Raw genomic sequence first — 17,438 nt, forward strand, 5'->3', positions numbered from 1 at the left:
AATTCAAGCGCTCAACTAGATTGCTGATTTGAGTTCTTTGGGGAGCTTGGAGTTTTCAAGTAGAACAGTCACTTCATCTCTGGGTTGTCACAATGTCACTTAAGTATGCAAGACCCAGAGAGTTTCCCTTGTCTAAATAAGAGGTGCTGGGCCCCAAAACAGTTACCTGTGGATGCCCTGCAGAAGCTTCCGGTACTTTCTGGACATCAAAGCTGAGCCACCCCAAGAAGCCTGTTGAGATATTTACATAAATGCAACAATGTTATTTCAATGTTATGTATTCCCCAGTTCATTGTCATAGAAAACTCTGAGGGACAACCTTAATACTTTGTTGTAAGCCCAGGTTAAGCCATGAAAACTCCAAACACTTGTGCTCACTGCCTCTCACTTAGGGCCAACAGAGCCTCATCACAGTAGATGGCCTCCCACAGACCCTTAGGATTTAAATTCACACAGCATAAAGAAATTGGTATATTAGCCTGTTGGCTGGTGTGTGGACAAAAAAGTAACTTGAAAGACACAGTCCATTCCTTCTCCAATCTAGAATCCGAAATAGACAATCTCCTTCGTTTTTATTTTCAGTGTCATTATTGAAACATCGCTGACATACCATCTTCTATTAGTTTCAAATGTACAACATAGTAATTTGACACTTCTGTACATTACCGCGGGCTCACCAAGATAAGTGTAGTCACCATCTGTCACCATAGATCGTCAGTACAATATTATTGACTATAGTCAATATGCTGTACTCTGCATCTCTGTGATTTATTTTATAATAGGAATTCTGTGCCTCTTAATCCCTTTCGCATATTTCACCTCCCTGCACCCACCTGTGTGGCAACCACCAGTTTGTTCTCTGTATTTGAGAATAAAATAGACAATATCCTTTGCAAGCTGGCTGTCACTCTTGCAGACACAACGTGCAAATGCTGATAGCGAGGCATGGGCTGGGGGGTGGCCTTCTGAATAATGAATGAGCACATGCTTGACAGGGTGGATAGAGGGGTACAGAGGAACTCCTGGCCCATGAGGAAGGGCCTAGATGGATCCTATTAATTGGATCTTTTCAGCCAAATAGCTTTCAGAAATATTCGCAAATCAAAAATCTAAGAATGAGAGAAAAGAAGCCTGGGACTTGGGGAAGATGTCCACTGGAGACTTACACATTACGAAGAAAAGACAAAATGGCTGAGAATAGGAAATGCAAGGAAACCCCACTGTCGGGAAGTCTGGAGGGAAGGGAGGGGGATTCAGTGTGAGTCATAAGGAAGTCAGACTGGTCCTTGCAATTGAGCAGACTTCTAAGTTTCATTCTGTAGGGCCAGGAAGGGTGATGGCTGTGAGGGGATATGAGGGGACCAGCTTGGGCTGTGTTGAACACCTCTACGGTTATTGAGCCCCTACAATGTTACAATGTTACATTGGGAATGGAACCATTATTACCTCAAATTTTTGGTAGAAAAACTAACGTTCAAAGGTGGAAGCTGACTTGTCTGAGGTCTCACAGGCATTAAGTATTAGATCTGGGAGCCAAAGCCCATTCCTGCTTCAGGATAACATCATAGCTTAGGGCCACATGGTACAATGCAGCATGGGAGCTGAGGGTGACGGAAAGAGAAGAGCTCAGGAGTCTCACACACCACACTCTCACACCTTCCCTTCTCCTGCACCACCTTCTGCCTCCTCTTCCTCCCAAAAAAGCAAACAAATGCTCCCAATGCTAGTGCATGGAAGCTTTTCCAAATCATGTCAACTCTTTCGAGGCATTAGCTCCCTAGTTTAGAGGAGCTTGGCAGGTCAGCTCCATCACAGACTTAGTCCTCAAAAGAGCAAACCAATTACCCAAATGTTGAAGAATCGAGGTTTTTCACCTCAGGGAGGGCCGTCATTTATGGAGCTATGACTACCTGTTAGGCACCACACTTACCAGTTTACTTAACATATTTCTCTTTAATTCGTTAGTTAAGAAATAAATCAGGGGCTCCCGGGTGGCTCAGTGGGTTAAAGTCACTGCCTCTAAAAAACAGTCTGAGGGTTTTGAAGGGGCGGGGGGGTGGGAGCTTGGGGGAACCAGGTGGTGGGTATTAGAGAGGGCACAGACTGCATGGAGCACTGGGTGTGGTGCAAAACAATGAATACTGTTACGCTGAAAAGAAATTTAAAAAGAAAATACATGATTAAAAAAAAAAAAAAAAGCTGCTGCCTTCAGCTCAGGTCATGATCGCAGGATGCTGGGATCAAGCCCAGCATCCAGCTCTCTGCTCAGCAGGGAGCCTGCTTCCTTTCCTCTCTCTGCCTGCCTCTCTGCCTACTTGTGATCTCTGTCTGTCAAATAAAGAAATAAAATCTTTAAAAAGAAAAAAGAAAAAAAGAAAGAAATCATAAGCCCAGTCCACACAAGGAAGTGGAAGCAAGGGTGGAATCGAGATCTAGCAGCTTCTAAAGCCCCCAACTTTAAATACAGTGTTTGCTACCTCCCCTGGGACTTGGAAGAAGAGTGCCTGAGGCACATCAGGACACTCCCCTGGGAGCACCAAGCTTTGCAGCAGCCACAGCCTCTGCCTCAGAGAAGAGCAGGACCAGCCAGAGCATTCTAGTCTGAGGCAGAGGCTGAAGTAACATCTGCCCTCCCAGAGAAAAAGAAAACTAAAGTTCTCCTTATGTAATTGTGTAAATATGCATTGTAATTAACCAAATATAAGACACCATCCAATGGAAGAGTCACCATTTTAGTGTACCCCAAAGAAAGAAAAAAAAAACATCAACATACCACCTTCAGCTATGTTAAAATGTAAACAAAATCCGTATATCTTAGATTTAATAAAATGTTTACTATGCAGGGCAACTCAGTTTTATGAAATATCCATGAGGATCAGTAACCATAATTACATTTAAAAAAAAAACAAAGTAGATGCCAGTTTTTTAAAGGATTTTTAAAGTATTTTATAGAAAATTTCAAGCAGGCCAGGTAACTACTGCAATTTTGTTGGTTTTTTTAAATTTATTTTTTATTTATTTTCAGCATAACAGTATTCGTTATTTTTTTCACCACACCCAGTGCTCCATGCAAGCTGTGCCCTCTATAATACCCACCACCTGGTACCCCAACCTCCCACCCATCCGCCACTTCAAACCCCTCAGACTGTTTTTCAGAGTCCATAGTCTCTCATGGTTCACCTCCCCTTCCAATTTCCCCCTACTCCCTTATCCTAACTCCCCATGTCCTCCATGCTATTTGTTATGCTTCACAAATAAGTGAAACCATATGATAATTGACTCTCTCTGCTTGACTGATTTCACTCAGCATAATCTCTTCCAGTCCCGTCCATGTTGCTACAAAAGTTGGGTATTCATCCTTTCTGATGGAGGCATAATACTCCATAGTGTATATGGACCACATCTTCTTTATCCATTCGTCCGTTGAAGGACATCTTGAATTCCTCAAACTCAACACACACAAAACAGACAAGCATATCAAAAAATGGGCAGAAGATATGAACAGAGACTTCTCCATTGAAGACATACAAATGGCTATCAGACACATGAAAAAATGTTCATCATCACTAGCCATCAGGGAGATTCAAATTAAAACTACATTGAGATATCACCTTACACCAGTTAGAATGGCTAAAATTAACAAGACAGGAAACAACATGTGTTGGAGGGGATGTGGAGAAAGGGGAACCCTCTTACACTGTTGGTGGGAATGCAAGTGGGTGCAGCCTCTTTGGAGAACAGTGTGGAGATGCCTCAAGAAATTAAAAATAGAGCTTCCCTATGACCCTGCAATTGCACTACTGGGTATTTACCCCAAAGATACAGATGTAGTGAAAAAAAGGTCCATCTGGTAGTGAAAAAAAGGTCCATCTGTACCCCAATGTTTATAGCAGCAATGGCCACAGTCGCCAAACTGTGGAATTTTGTTGATTTTTATCTTCCAAGTTAATAAACTATATGTAGTATATGATGTTTCTTCAAGATAAGCTACATACCCCTTTATCAAATGTTATCAGCAGGTTCAATATTATTATTATAATAATATAATGTAGTACTACCTTATATCCAGCCTGTAATATTAAAGCATGAGTGAATATTACCTCAATGCGAGAGCTAATTTCTTCACCAGGTAAGCTAAACTGTTGTCCAATTTTGTCTAATACTACTAGATGCCTACTGTGTGCAAATCTTAATAATTTGTGTGGCTTAAACATTTCCTTATATAAGTGTTTCCTTCAAAAATTCCACTTTCAGTTTTTTTTTTAAAGAAAATCTAAGGAGGTTTTCATTCATACTTCTAAGTTACAATTCTCTCTGAGCCTCTCTTAAGTCTCTTAATCTCACTCCCAATTTAGAAACTACTGTACTTGGTCTGCTTTGCATAAACTATATAATCCATATTTGATGTTTCTTTTATGAGAATGGAATTTTTCAGTACAACTGCTGATAGATTTGATTTTTCCTCCTTATTTCCACAGTCACAAAGTACTCACTTCATATTATCTTTTAGGACATAATGTATTATTATGCTCCGAAGTCTATAAAAATCAATAAGATAAAAGTTGAAATGTGAACAGATACAAATGCTACAATCCCATTTAAAGTCACAAATAATCTACCTGAAGGATTGCCACTGGCATACTAATAGAGCCTGTAACTCGAGGGAGCTTTATATCATGGCGGCTTTTACCGAGTATTAGCATATGCTTAATGAGAGCCTTGAGCTGCTGAAAAATTCTCTCTGTAACACACTTTACTTTGAAAGCATAAGATCATACAAACTATAAAAGTATGTGCAGGTATATACCCCAAGTGTCGTTACCTTCCGTTCAAAAAGTCAAAAATAGTGTTCTTTTTTTTCTGCTAAGGAGGCTATGAATCTCTCACTTACCAGAAGAAAGTTCCCTATACTGTCAACCGTCCCTTCTAGTGGGTTGAATCAAACTAATTAATTCCTGGTTTTACCAAAAGAAAAGAAAGAAAGAAAGAAAAAAAAACCCAAAAGCTCAGTAAGTATTCATAACAGTCTGAATGCAAATTTTTATCTCTAGATGAGTAGAACTTGAATACTTACCTTTAATTAAGGAAAAAATTATTATGAACCACCCCAGGACTTACAAAATTAATTAAGAAAAAAAAGCCAATTCTTAAAGTCAGAAAATTATGAAGAATGTAAGTTATCCCGATGTCCCTCAAATAATTATTTATCATGGATCCAGATAAAACCTGCTTTAATTATAACAGGCAATTATATAATGCAGCTGTTTGCATTTTCCAGCTGATTGGAATCATGTAACGTCAGAGCTAGAAGACTTTATAGACCACATCAGCCACTCCTCTCTGTAAGTGAAATGAAAGCCTGAAGAGCTAAAGTTGCAATGAAGAAGAGGCCAATTGGAGCCCAAAGTCAAGGTCTCTTGATTTTGTAGTTCAGTGTGTCCCTGCCGCAATGACAGTAGATTCAAGGGACCAAAGAGAATGGTTCACGGGAGAAGAGGAAATAAAATGGAATCTGGAGAACAAAACCAAAATTTACACTAAGACTTGGGATCTTCTTCTTGATTACCTTATGGAAAATGGCAGATTTATTTCCCTTGATTAGAAATACACGCTTAAATAAAAGTAGCCAGGGACCTCATGTCTAGTTTCTGAGAACACAAAGGACTTCCCAGTAAAGCTACAAACAGACTAGAAGGTTAAACCAAAGCGTACATAAAAATGCACTTACGTCCACATGAAGCCAGAGGCCATGTCTCTCACAGATGTCTGCTATTTCATCCAGAGGATCAAAGGCTCCCAGAACAGTTGTACCAGACGTGGCACAGACGAGAAATGGAGCTGCTCCCTGTGAGGAGGACACGCACACAAGAACCATCTCCATTAGCACTAAGTTTGTCCTGTAATAGGTGGATGAACATAACAGTTAAGCAACCAGAAGTTTATCTGGTTCCTTTGGAGGTAATGACTCAGATAGGGTGTTTTTCAGCTTCTCCACAATATGGTTGCTTGTCCATTCCAAGATGTCAAGGAAACCTAGACAATGCTGTGACAACAAGAGTCCTTTGTCCCAACTCCATATGCACTGTTAACTGGTTTTACTGTCATTTTCTTCCCGAAGTGTTTTCTGTTCTTTATATTTCCCACATACAAAGTGAGTAACTTCCGCTGCAATGAAAAAATGGCCTTCTGTGTGATTCCTACCTCCTTTTGGGGGTGATTCACCGAGGCCTGAGTGCCAGCATTGTTACACCTCTGCGAAATAAAAGTAAGGATGATCCGAAAATAAACAGCTCCAGGTGCAAACCGTGGAGGCCTGTTTGCCTGTCTCCTTTTCAGGTAAGTGCAGTTACAAAACAAAGACAGTGATAAGTTCAAATTGCCATTAAACTGGGATAGTGTAACCTCATTGGGATACACTCTGCAAAATGATGCCCCAACAGAGAAATCCATTAGAATGTTCTAGAAAAGAGAACCTGCATCACTCCTACCATGATTCTGCCTCTTCACACAGCTGATGGCTACAGCTTGTAAAGTGCTCAGGTGCCAGAGGGCAATGGAGGTGAAGGGTGGGGGAGAAGGGAGACTGTGGGAACACACAGAGGTGGACGGTAATTCCAGCCAAGCTAGCCAAGCACCTTGGCCCCGTAAGGAACTTTATAGCAGCCAGGTAGATGGAAGTACATGAGATTGCTTGCCCACAGAATTGCCCCAGGCTGTCAGCAAAGATGCATTGCTCACCACGGAAGTGCCTTGGAGCGACTATTTGCAGACAATGTAGAGGTGGGGGAAGGGACAAGAATCCTAAGACTCTAGAGCCCTTGAGGACTAAGTGACAAGAACGTTCCCTGCCTATAAAAGTCATTTTACCTTCCATTTAAGATGGAGTCATTTTGTTCTCTCAGTTTTATTTTAAAACGCAGTTGTTCTTGCAATATATTTTTATGTCCCATTTAATGCCAGGAGTTATTCCTTTTGAACCAGACTCCTTCCCATTCAGCTGACCTTTGACAAAAAGAAGTTATTTCTCAGTGGAAAGTGGGACAGAGCAAAGATACTTGGGCCCCATCTTTAAATCAAGATGCATAGGAAACAAAGCAACAGTACCCAATGAATCCATTTGCCTTCTGGGGAGATGGTTGTGACCTATGGAATCCAGTCCACGGGGACCTGTTAGAGCAGGGCCAGTGGGTGGGTAGAGCTCCTGGGGAACCACCCGCTTTGGGAATTCTTCCCTGTACTCAACTGTCCACAGATTACATCTTTATCATGCAAGCGACCAAAATAAAATGAGACCGGATTTACATCAATCATGAAAAGGAAGAGAAAAAGCAATTTCCTAAAAACATGGAAGGTGTCTTTAATGTTTGGACTGTTCCTCGTAAACGATGTGACACCTTGGCGGTAGTGAGAAAATAGTTTTGCAAGCTATTATAGCTTATTAATGAGTTTTCCTCACCTTTTTAACAATCTAGCTATAAATATCAGGCCTCAGAAATCAAACTTTTGCGATTTGGATTTAACCTTCCACATTTTTTTTTTCCTTTTTCGTATCTCCTGCTATTAATGAGAAAAATCAGGTGGAAACAGTATTGATTGTGGGCTGCTGATGAACTGTATTCCCCAAGAAAGTTTGTCATCTGAAACGCTCATACACAAAAGTGCTTTCAAATATTCAGTGGTTATACGAGTCTGATCTTTTCATGAGATCTTTAGAATCTCTGAAGCTTCCGTGGTTTTCACCATCTTTGGAATGGCATCAAGTAAAGGTCACTACTCAACAGATTTTTAATGGATTGCGCTGGGCCAGGGAACTGAATCACAGCAGAAAAAAAAAATTGATGTACTATCCCCACATCTATAACAATATGAGTTCAAAGCTTGAAACAAAAGATCTAGGTCTGAATCTACTGAAAAACAAAATAAAACAAAAACAAAAAACAGAAAACCAAAAAACAAAACTTAATCACCAGGTATTATGTCAGTACGGATGCAAGATCTGTCCTTGGAAAATCCAGGTTCAAGTTTTAACTAACTTGAAAGAACACTGAGGAGACATACCAACTCTCACTCCATGGCCCTACTTTTAAATGTGCCTAGAGAAATTTTTACTTTTTCAAAACTTCTCTTTTCAAGTTCTCAACTTCAGGATATGTCAGTTTCATGGTCTTTCATTGTCAAAACAAACAAAAATTTGAACAATGAAAATAATAATGACTGCAGCAGAATAAAACATCAAATATGCTAGATTATCCCTAATGATTCTAAAAAAGAAAAATGGTTTTGGCTATCTTTAGGAGATGCTAGGCAACTAACACACTATTCTGAAAACTGGTACACAAGGGGAAAGAATCAAACATTTATCCTGCCCTGGTTGTGCAAACATTTTCCCTAGGGAAACCAAGTAAGAATGAGGGAAGCTTTTCCTTTATGGTTGTAAGCCTACCAATAAATGAAGGAGGAATGAAAGAACAAATAAGAACATCACCTAATGAAATAATGAGTCTAGACGATGATCATCAATGGGAGCAAAATTCATGAGGTAAGCGGCTGATGCGGAGCTCTATAACAGATGGACCCATAATGCCAGAACCAACGCAAAACGAGATCGGAGATGGGTCCTGAGTGAAGGACAGAAAGCCACCTGTGAGGACTTCCTGAGTCTCAAGATCCTACTGCCAAATTACAGGAAATACAGAGAACAGATGGGGTGTACATTGAGGGAGCACCTAGATTCTCAAATTCCTGACATAATCTACAAAATCCACAATGTGGAGAACTTGACAGCATAAAAGACTTGTTTTTTTTTAACAGATCAATTGCACAGAGAGAAAAAAAGGAGGAGGGAGAAGCTACAGATCAGAAAAGATTGGTGTGATGAATCAACCAAATGCAACATATGGACCTTGAATTTTTAATTCAAACAAGCCAACTATTAAAAAAAAAAGCAATAGGAAAATTTTAATACAGAATGAAAATTTGATGATACTAAGAATTTATTTCTTGTAATGGTGTGTGAGGTTTTTCTTTTTTTAATAAAGAGAGTACATACCTTTTGACAGATATACTGAACTATTTATAGATCAGACAATATGATGTGTGAGATTGGCTTCAACAAATCTAATGGTGGTGGGAGGGGATGGGGTATAGAAAGAACAGAGCAGAAGCTCAGTTACTGAAGTTGCATGATGGGTATACAGAGGTTCATTATATTGTTTTTTTATATATTTGAAATTTTCCAAGATGAAAAGATCATAATTCAAGAAGGAAAGAAAGAGAGAAAAAGAGAGGGGGGGAGAGAGGAAGGAATTATATGAACCATACAGAAAGAACAATCAAAACTTCCTCCCCCCGCCACGGCCACCAACAAGAATTAATGACATAAACAAAGTTTCCTTTGATAGGAATTTCTGTAGAAGATAAAACAAGAAAAAAAAAAAGAGATAAAATTAGAACACAATATCTATGGTTCACAGCAGAACAAACAGGTTATAATACAGAATTTTACCCAAGAATGAATGAAATCTGATAATCTGTCTCACCAGACAGCTTGCAAGTCCTCTCATCATTGGAATGTTAAAAAAAAAAAAAAAAAAAAAAGATAAGTATGGATCTAAAGACACACACTGAAGCCAGTACACCTGTAATAACAGCAGAATTTTTAAGTAGAGAATTTCAAACCAGATACAGTGAACTGGCATGCTCTGGTGACAAGGTGATTTTTATGAAAAATTAAAAACATAAAGACTAAAATAGCAGAAATGTATTAAAACAAAAAATAAAAATAAAAGAGTCTATCCTTCTTAGGGTGTGAAATCCTGTAAAGAGAGATATACTTCCGGGGGCCTGGGTTGTTCAGTCAGTTAAGCATATGGCCTTGATTCAGGTCATGAACCCAGGGTCCTGGGATCAGTCATGCATCAGGCTCCCTGCTCAGTGGGGAGTCTGCTTCTCCCTCTGTTCGCTTCTTCCCCTGCTTGTATTCTCTCTCTCTCTCTCTCTCTCTCTCAAATATATATATATATATTTTTTTTTCTTTCTTTCTTTCTTTTCTTTTTTTTTAAGGAGAAATATACTTCTATCCCAGCTCAAAACTGGGATTTTCAGTTTTCAGCAGTTTTAGCAGTTTCACACCCGACTCCTTTGCTACCTACTAGAAACCTGTACGGGAATAGTCTGATGCTCCAAAAGCAGTGAGAGCTGTAGTGGGATTGGAGGGAAGCAGTAAAGCAGGCGCACCTAATCCAGCAGGCTTTTGACCGAAGAATCAAGATGGCTTCCACCAAAGCCATGGCGCACCTACAAGCAGATGTCGGGGCCTGCCTTGGCTGGAGTATAGCAGGTGGGTGGGGCAAGACCTTGCCTCCCCCACCAATGGACATGCCAGCTTTACTATATCGTGGTAGCTATGGAAGAGCAGACATTCTGTCAGAGTTGACATACTAGACACAGACCCAAGATAGGATGATGGTTTTTGCGATGGACTTTGGGTGGAAGCAACCTGGAGCATAGATTGATCAGAAATTGAGATCATTTTGAAGGCAACCCAGAGACAGTTGGCCTGACCTCCAGAGCTCTCAGCCCAGCGTTAGGTAGGGAAGTGGATGCAGGCGCCCTGCTGGAGAGGCTGGGTTTATCTTTTAAAGCTAATTCTAGGCAAGAATTGGGAATATGGTGATGTCAGTCAGTGTTTTAATAGGCTCCAGCCACGTGGGAATGAGAACATCTGAGAAACTGCACAGAACATGGAGAGCCCAAGCACCTGGAAATAGAACATCTGTAAATGAGTTTCCCTATTTTAATTCTAACAAGCTCTCTTCTCTCTCCCACACACAGAAACGGGTCTGGCTGCTTGCATTCCTTCCCTTATGTCCAGATGCATGCCTACTTTTTCCTTCCCCTCTTTCTCCCATCTCACCTCTTTGCTGGCTTGCCAGATTTGCCTCTCCAGTTCCGCAGGTATCATTTTACCTCTAGGAGACACAGATTTGAGGTACTCAGTTATGTTTAGTTGTGAACAGATACTGGTACTGTTTTTTAAAAAGTATGAATTCCCCCTCCGCCCACCAGGCTTCCGGATCCTGTCCCCATTACCTTCCATCTGTTTCCACAAAGCAAACATTCTCTGTACCAATCCCAAGAAAGGAGGCTGCTTTCTTCATAGAGTAATGACACTAAATTAAAAGGGACAAGGGGGAAAAGGAAAACATGAATACAAAGTTTGAAAAAACTACTGCTTATTATCTAAAGTCATATGGTTAAGCCCAATCTTTGGAACGTTTTTGCATAAAAGAAAAAGAAAGTAATAATTCAAATGAGCTCCTTAACATACCGGTTGAAAACATTGACTTTGGTTGGGCCCAGAGAAACCAGGCTTTAATTTCACGTTTTCCCCCTGTTGCAGCTATGGAATCTGCACAGAAATAATGTACACTCTCTAAGCCTCAATTTGCTAATTGGAGGTGGGTGTGTCAGGGCCTAATCCATCTGCTTTTCATAGAATTAAATGGGTTAATCTACGGAAAGGGCTTAGCACAGAGCCTGGCCTAGGGAACAAACATGGCCCCTGGAGGCTGTTGTTTTTCCCTAACATTGAGAGAAGTTTCTCCTGATGCTACTAATAAGACTCACCATTAATGGAAACAGAAGCTAGTCCACTGCTGACTCAAAACCCTCCAAGGAGGGAGCGAGACTCCATCTCAAAATTTGCAGTCGCAAACTACAGAAGAATTTAATTATTTTCAAGAGCGAATAATGGGTTCTAAATGCTGATCAGACACTGGACCGATCTTGTTTAATACTGAATGTTAGACTGAAATTAAACACAGAGGAAGGTGGCTAAAATTGTAATAACAAAAGTAATAATAATTTATGGGCACCTTACTTTATGAGCCCTGGCATGAACAGGAGGCAAATAGAAGGTTTTGGAATTAAGTTTGGTCTAGTTTTTACTGGAAATGGTAGTATATGCCTGAGATTTGGGGGCCTTTTCTTCTCTACTACATAAAGCCTATAAAATAATTAGCATTCAAACATTGGAGATGTCACTCTTTATACATTAGTGTGGACAGGTGGTCAATTAATTCTTTCTCGTGCCAGAAAAATGAAGGTGCTAAAGGACATTATTGTACCAAAAACCCTTAGTAATTTAATTTGTAGGTATGAATACATTAAGAGAGTAGTCATGCCTTCACACTTAACTTGATATATTCCCTCAAATGTGGTAATTTTTTTTCTTCTTTTGTCAAGAGAGTTTTATTGGAAGCTCTTTTTTTTTTTAACTGTGTAAAAATAAATGCAGAAGTAACACCATCAGGAAAAATGAAACCATCCTAAATAATTAATTTCAAGTATCAAGTAGGACACGGCCAAATGCCTGTAGGATGCATTCATTTCAAGTTGGTACAAGAACATATGCATATTGAGGAGTAATCGTGTACATGAAAATGTAATTAATTTTCTACTTGCTACATCAGCCCACCATAGCTAGGGTGACATTGCCAAGGTGAATTATTTCTCACCAAAGACTTGGACTTCAACAATCAACTATTGATCTCATAGTGAGAAGTAGTAGCCTATCTCACTGGCATCTGTCATTAAGGAAAAGCACATTGCTTAGACCTAGAAAACAGCAAAGTGTCCCCAACCAATGGGTCTGCTGAATTTAAAAACTGGTAATCTCGTGAAAAAGTAGCCTCAGTGGAGCTGTCTTTGGTTACCTCAGGGCAAAGTAGAGTCCAATGTCAATCTCAAATGGATAGAGACAGATTAAAAAAAAAAAAAAATGTGTGCAAAACTGAAGTCTAAATATCTAAAGGCATCAGAGGGGAAAAGAGCCCTGGAGGAGAGAAAAGAAGAAGAAGAAAAGAAAGAAGGTAATGCTTCAGATGTGCTGAGTAGTTTCAAGGAGAGAAAAAAACCTAGAAAACCGGAGTTTAGAAGTAACGGCTGCCTTTCGAAACAAATGGTGTTTGTCCCATCTCTGGCAAAAGATAAGTCAGTCGTTCGTTCTGAGACCCAGTCTCCCCCCGCCGGGTTTCATTCGTCTACAGAAGACACAAACATTTCAGTGGGCATTTATTCCTATGACCATGAAACGGCAAGTGCCTCTATGAAAGACAGACGTGCACTGACATTTTCCTTTCTGGTTCCTGCAAGGATTTTTTTCTGTGACCTTGGGTTTCCCAGGGAACCGTGGCTTTTCCCTCCTGTAGACAGTGTGCTGGGCACTTGGACTAATCTGACGCTCAAATGAGCTCCAGGTGGTGTGGAAACCAGGGTCTGTGAGTGTCCCCTGTCGGGGAGTGAAGAAAAGGAATGCAGTCCAGGGACCTCTCCAAGAGCACACAGCTGGCTCTGTTCCCAAAGCAGATGGGCTACTCTATGCTCAGCCTGAGGTCCTAAAAAGCACCTGCTCACTGGTGAAGAACACCCCCATTAGCATCCAAACTCTGGTCAGACTTGCCGAGACAGAAGGGTCATGAATAGGGTGAGTGAATGAGGTATGCGAGGAGGCACGACCTTGAGAACTGTACCCTGGTCTCTCCGGCCCCGTCCCAGCCTCCATCCTGTGAGAGAGGAACTAGGCCGATTGCTGGCTGGCCTGGGAGGTCAGGGTTTCTCTTCTCCCTTTGCTTTTTAGTAGCAGACCATGATCACTATTTTATGCTGACTCTCAAAAGAACTTGGATTCTAAACTACAATTTCTTTAAATTCAAGGAATTCATATTTAACTGCTAATCAAGCCACAGATTATTACTTTTATTACTTTTCTCCAAAGTCCCTTCTCTTTTTGGTTCCTACTCAGCCTGGGGAGGTCACTGTGGATACACAGACAGCGTGGGGAGCTCTAGCATGATGTTCCAAGTCTCCGTGGATGGTTAAATTACAATCAAAACCTCAAGCATGCAAATACACCCCCAGTTATAAGGGCAGATACTCTGTGCTTGATGGTACTCTAGAAGCCACCCAAAAACAGGGGGGGAAAAAAAAGGCCACACAATAAATAGTACTGGAAAACAACCACAGGGTTACTGCCAACAACTAAGAGCAAAAAAGCGAGGCATAGCAAAAAACCTAACAGGGTTTAAGACCACTGAAGAAACACAACCTTCTTAAATTCTTTTTTTTTTTAATTTTAACTAATGAGTTGATTTGTTGTAATAAGTGATGAAGGTGATTGCCAAAATAGTAATGAAAATAATGCAAATATTATGACCTCCATCTCTTGATCAGAGCAGGAAAAGGAATGAACAAGGTAGAGTCCGGATGAACGGGGTAAAAATCTGTATTTGGAGCTATAGTGTGTTCGAAGCTATGGAGTTTCTCTGTGGCAGTCACATTGTTATGAGCTGAATGCTTATGTTCCCTCAAAATTCATGTGTTTAATCCCTAACGCCCAATGTGATGGGATTAGGTTGGCATGAGGTCACGAGGGTGAAACTGTCATAGGATTACTGCCCTAATAGGGGGAAAAGATAGAGACCTCAGCATCTGTCCACAATCAGGAGCTGAGGAAAGGCCACATGAGCACACAGTGGTCCCCAAACTGGGAAGCAGGCTCCCATCAGATACCAAATCTACCACCATCTTGAACTTGGACTTTCCAGCCTCCAGAATGGTGAGGAATAAGCGTCAGCTTTTTAAGCCAGTTGGTCTATGATATTTTGTTACCATGGTTCAAGTAAACCAAGATGTATATCCAGTTCTTGGTTTTCTGGCTCCATCTTCTGCTGCCATGTTACCCAGGCTTATATTTTAACTCTTTTTGCACATATATCTCCACTGGAGATTTAAAAAAAAAAAATACTAGCTCTGTTTTTCCGACTGAATGAGGTTTCAATTTCTATACACTCTCCATCTCCTGTCTATACCTATGTCTCTGATCTCTCCCAGGCATGATTTTTATTCTAGGCTCCCACAGAATTCCTTCCCTCTTCCCAGAGCAATTATTCCAGAAAAGACCACGAGTGAATTTTAAAACAAAGAATGAAGAAAGCAAAAGGAAAAACACTGAGCTGATAGTAGGGGACCTACTGAATCAGCTTTCACAGGCAAGGGAGGTACAATTCAAAAGAAGGGATTTTGCATTTCGGATATGGGGCTTCCTCCAATTGACATGCCAAAGTTTGGAGCCCAGAAAGGGAAACTCTGTAATAATCCCAAGGGACAAAGTGTTCTCCCCAGATGTCCCCATTCCCAAACATTCTTCACTTGCTCCAGAAGAAGTTTTCAAAAAGAAGGGCCTCGGGTGGCTGAGTTAGGAATCTCAGTTCAGATGATTCCTTCCAGACGCTGCCTCACACTCAGTGCCCGCTTTGCACATGGCACTGAACTAACCAGAATAAAGGTCAGCCAGGACAGGTGGAAAACATGGGAGGGGTGGCCAGGTTTTCTTCCACCATCCAACTCTTCATCCACAATTTACCCTTTGGCAATAATAAAGGAAATCGTGCACTTTAAAGAAAATGACAGATACAGGAAAACTGGAAATGACAGAACTTTTAGAGTTTGCCAGCCTCATGTGTTTCACAGGTGACCCTGGATTATCACAGAAGGTACAGAAGCTAAACTCTTCCTGCCAGGAAAGGGGGGCGGAAGCAATGGTGGGATGGACAGAGGCACCCACTGGAATTGCACAAGAAGAAAAGAGGGAAAGAAAGACTCTCTTTCAGATAAGACTATTTCAACTGTGCTATCTATTCTACCCACATTATGATAGCTCGGTAATTCTCCTCCCCCTAAGAAAACTAGCTATCATTTTTGTGTATCTATAATGTGCCAGCTGCTACTCTCCAACTTTGCATGCATTAGCTCATTCAGTCTCTGCAACAACCCATTTAGCCATGATTACTAAGCTCATGGGACTGGCTGCTGGGTGGCTATGATGGCCCCAAATGGTTCCTTTCTCTGTGTGTCCATGCCCTTTGCCAGGGGACTTCGCAGCAAGTCTATCTATGAGATAAAGTCGGTTTTCCCACTTCTTGGATCTTGGTTTATTGACACCCCTTGCTTCACTGAGGAAATGAGGTAGAAATGACGATGTGCCAGCTCTGAGCTGAGACTCAAGAGGATCAGTGGGTGTCCATATTGTTTTTCCCATGGACCCCCACCATGACTACACACCTGGACTAGCCGCATGGAGGATGAGAAACAAGCACTGGATTCATCCCTACCAGGGCCACTTCTACCTCAGCCATTGGGCAGCCGACACCAGATACATAATGGAGTCCCACCAAGAGAGGCAGAACTGTCCGGCTATCCCAAGACTCGTAAGCAATGATATCTAGCTCTAGTTCGACACCACTGGGCTTTGGGGGTATATTTGTTAGAGACCACAGTTAACTGCTACTTATTTTGACAAATTGGGAAACTCAGGCACAGAGGAGTTAATTAACTTACCCAGGGTCACTCAGCTAATTAGTAGTGGAGACAAGAACTGAATGCAGGCAGCTTAGCTCAAAGCCAATGTACTTACCCACAATCAGACCCCCTATGGTGAGGAGAAAAAGGACATAGAGGATTGTGGCAACATGCAATGTGGGGGGTGGGGGTGTGTGTGTGTGATGTTCATTATTTCATAATAGCTCCTTTTCCTCTTGAAAACCTTTGTGTTAGTCATTCAAAGCAATCGGTTTTTACAAGGAAATGTGAGTCTACTGACAGAGTTAAAGCGATCATCTAAGTTTTAATAAATAAGGCACTCAAAGAAGAGATTCTCAGAAAGAGGTAGCACTTTCAAATTGAATGTTCTCTTTTCTCAAAGAAAAATGTTATAGACTATAAATTTTTAAATAAAGGTGATGTACAAAATTGAGTGGCCAGGGGTTACAATATCAAATCCATCAGAATTTCCTTTGGAATGAAATATGACATTATATTTAGGCATATTATTCATATACGGATAGGATAAAAGCATATCAGAAGCCCCAAACAAACAAACCCCCTTAAATAATACATTCTCATAAAATCTGTATCTGATATCAAAAATAATTTTTTACCTCTGCAGATGTGAAAAGGATTAATCTTGGCAACCCAGACAGCCCCTTTTCCTTAATCTCAGGACAATATTTGTATCTAGCTAAATTCATTGCATACATATTGGACACTGAACCACCTGCAAAAAACAAAATTGAAATGGCATATTTATAGCATGAAATTATAGCTCCCTAAGTGCCGACCACAGGGGAATATGTGAACGGCTATGGCTGCTCTAGCTTAATGACAGATCCCTGGAAATCATCTGAGCCCCATGCCTGACCCATGACTCTTACCCACTTCCTAACCCCCAATTACAGCAATTTCCAATCTCAGCAAAGACCTAAGTCTTCTTCTCTCTTTCCAGTTTTTTCAAAATAAATGTTTCCCTCTACTTATGAGGGCCAGTTCCCAAGTCTTCATAGTTAACGATATTCTATCTGTCACCTGACCAAGAAAATGGC

At 40.8% G+C, this 17,438-nt stretch overlaps 1 protein-coding gene across 1 annotated transcript in view; it reads right to left on the reverse strand.

Annotated features, from left to right (window-relative positions):
• Positions 1-17,438, reverse strand: part of GADL1 (glutamate decarboxylase like 1) — a 137,624-nt gene that overhangs the window by 106,303 nt on the left and 13,883 nt on the right. The window contains exons 5-9 of the mRNA XM_044255196.1: positions 16,998-17,113; positions 11,092-11,171; positions 10,916-10,970; positions 5,729-5,845; positions 167-231 (exon numbers count right to left, since the gene is read on the reverse strand). Coding sequence (XP_044111131.1) covers positions 167-231; positions 5,729-5,845; positions 10,916-10,970; positions 11,092-11,171; positions 16,998-17,113 — 433 coding nt within the window. The remainder of the gene's footprint in view (positions 1-166; positions 232-5,728; positions 5,846-10,915; positions 10,971-11,091; positions 11,172-16,997; positions 17,114-17,438) is intronic.

Source organism: Neovison vison, chromosome 6, assembly GCF_020171115.1.
Source record: "Neovison vison isolate M4711 chromosome 6, ASM_NN_V1, whole genome shotgun sequence".
In the NCBI taxonomy this organism is placed as follows: domain Eukaryota; kingdom Metazoa; phylum Chordata; class Mammalia; order Carnivora; family Mustelidae; genus Neogale; species Neogale vison.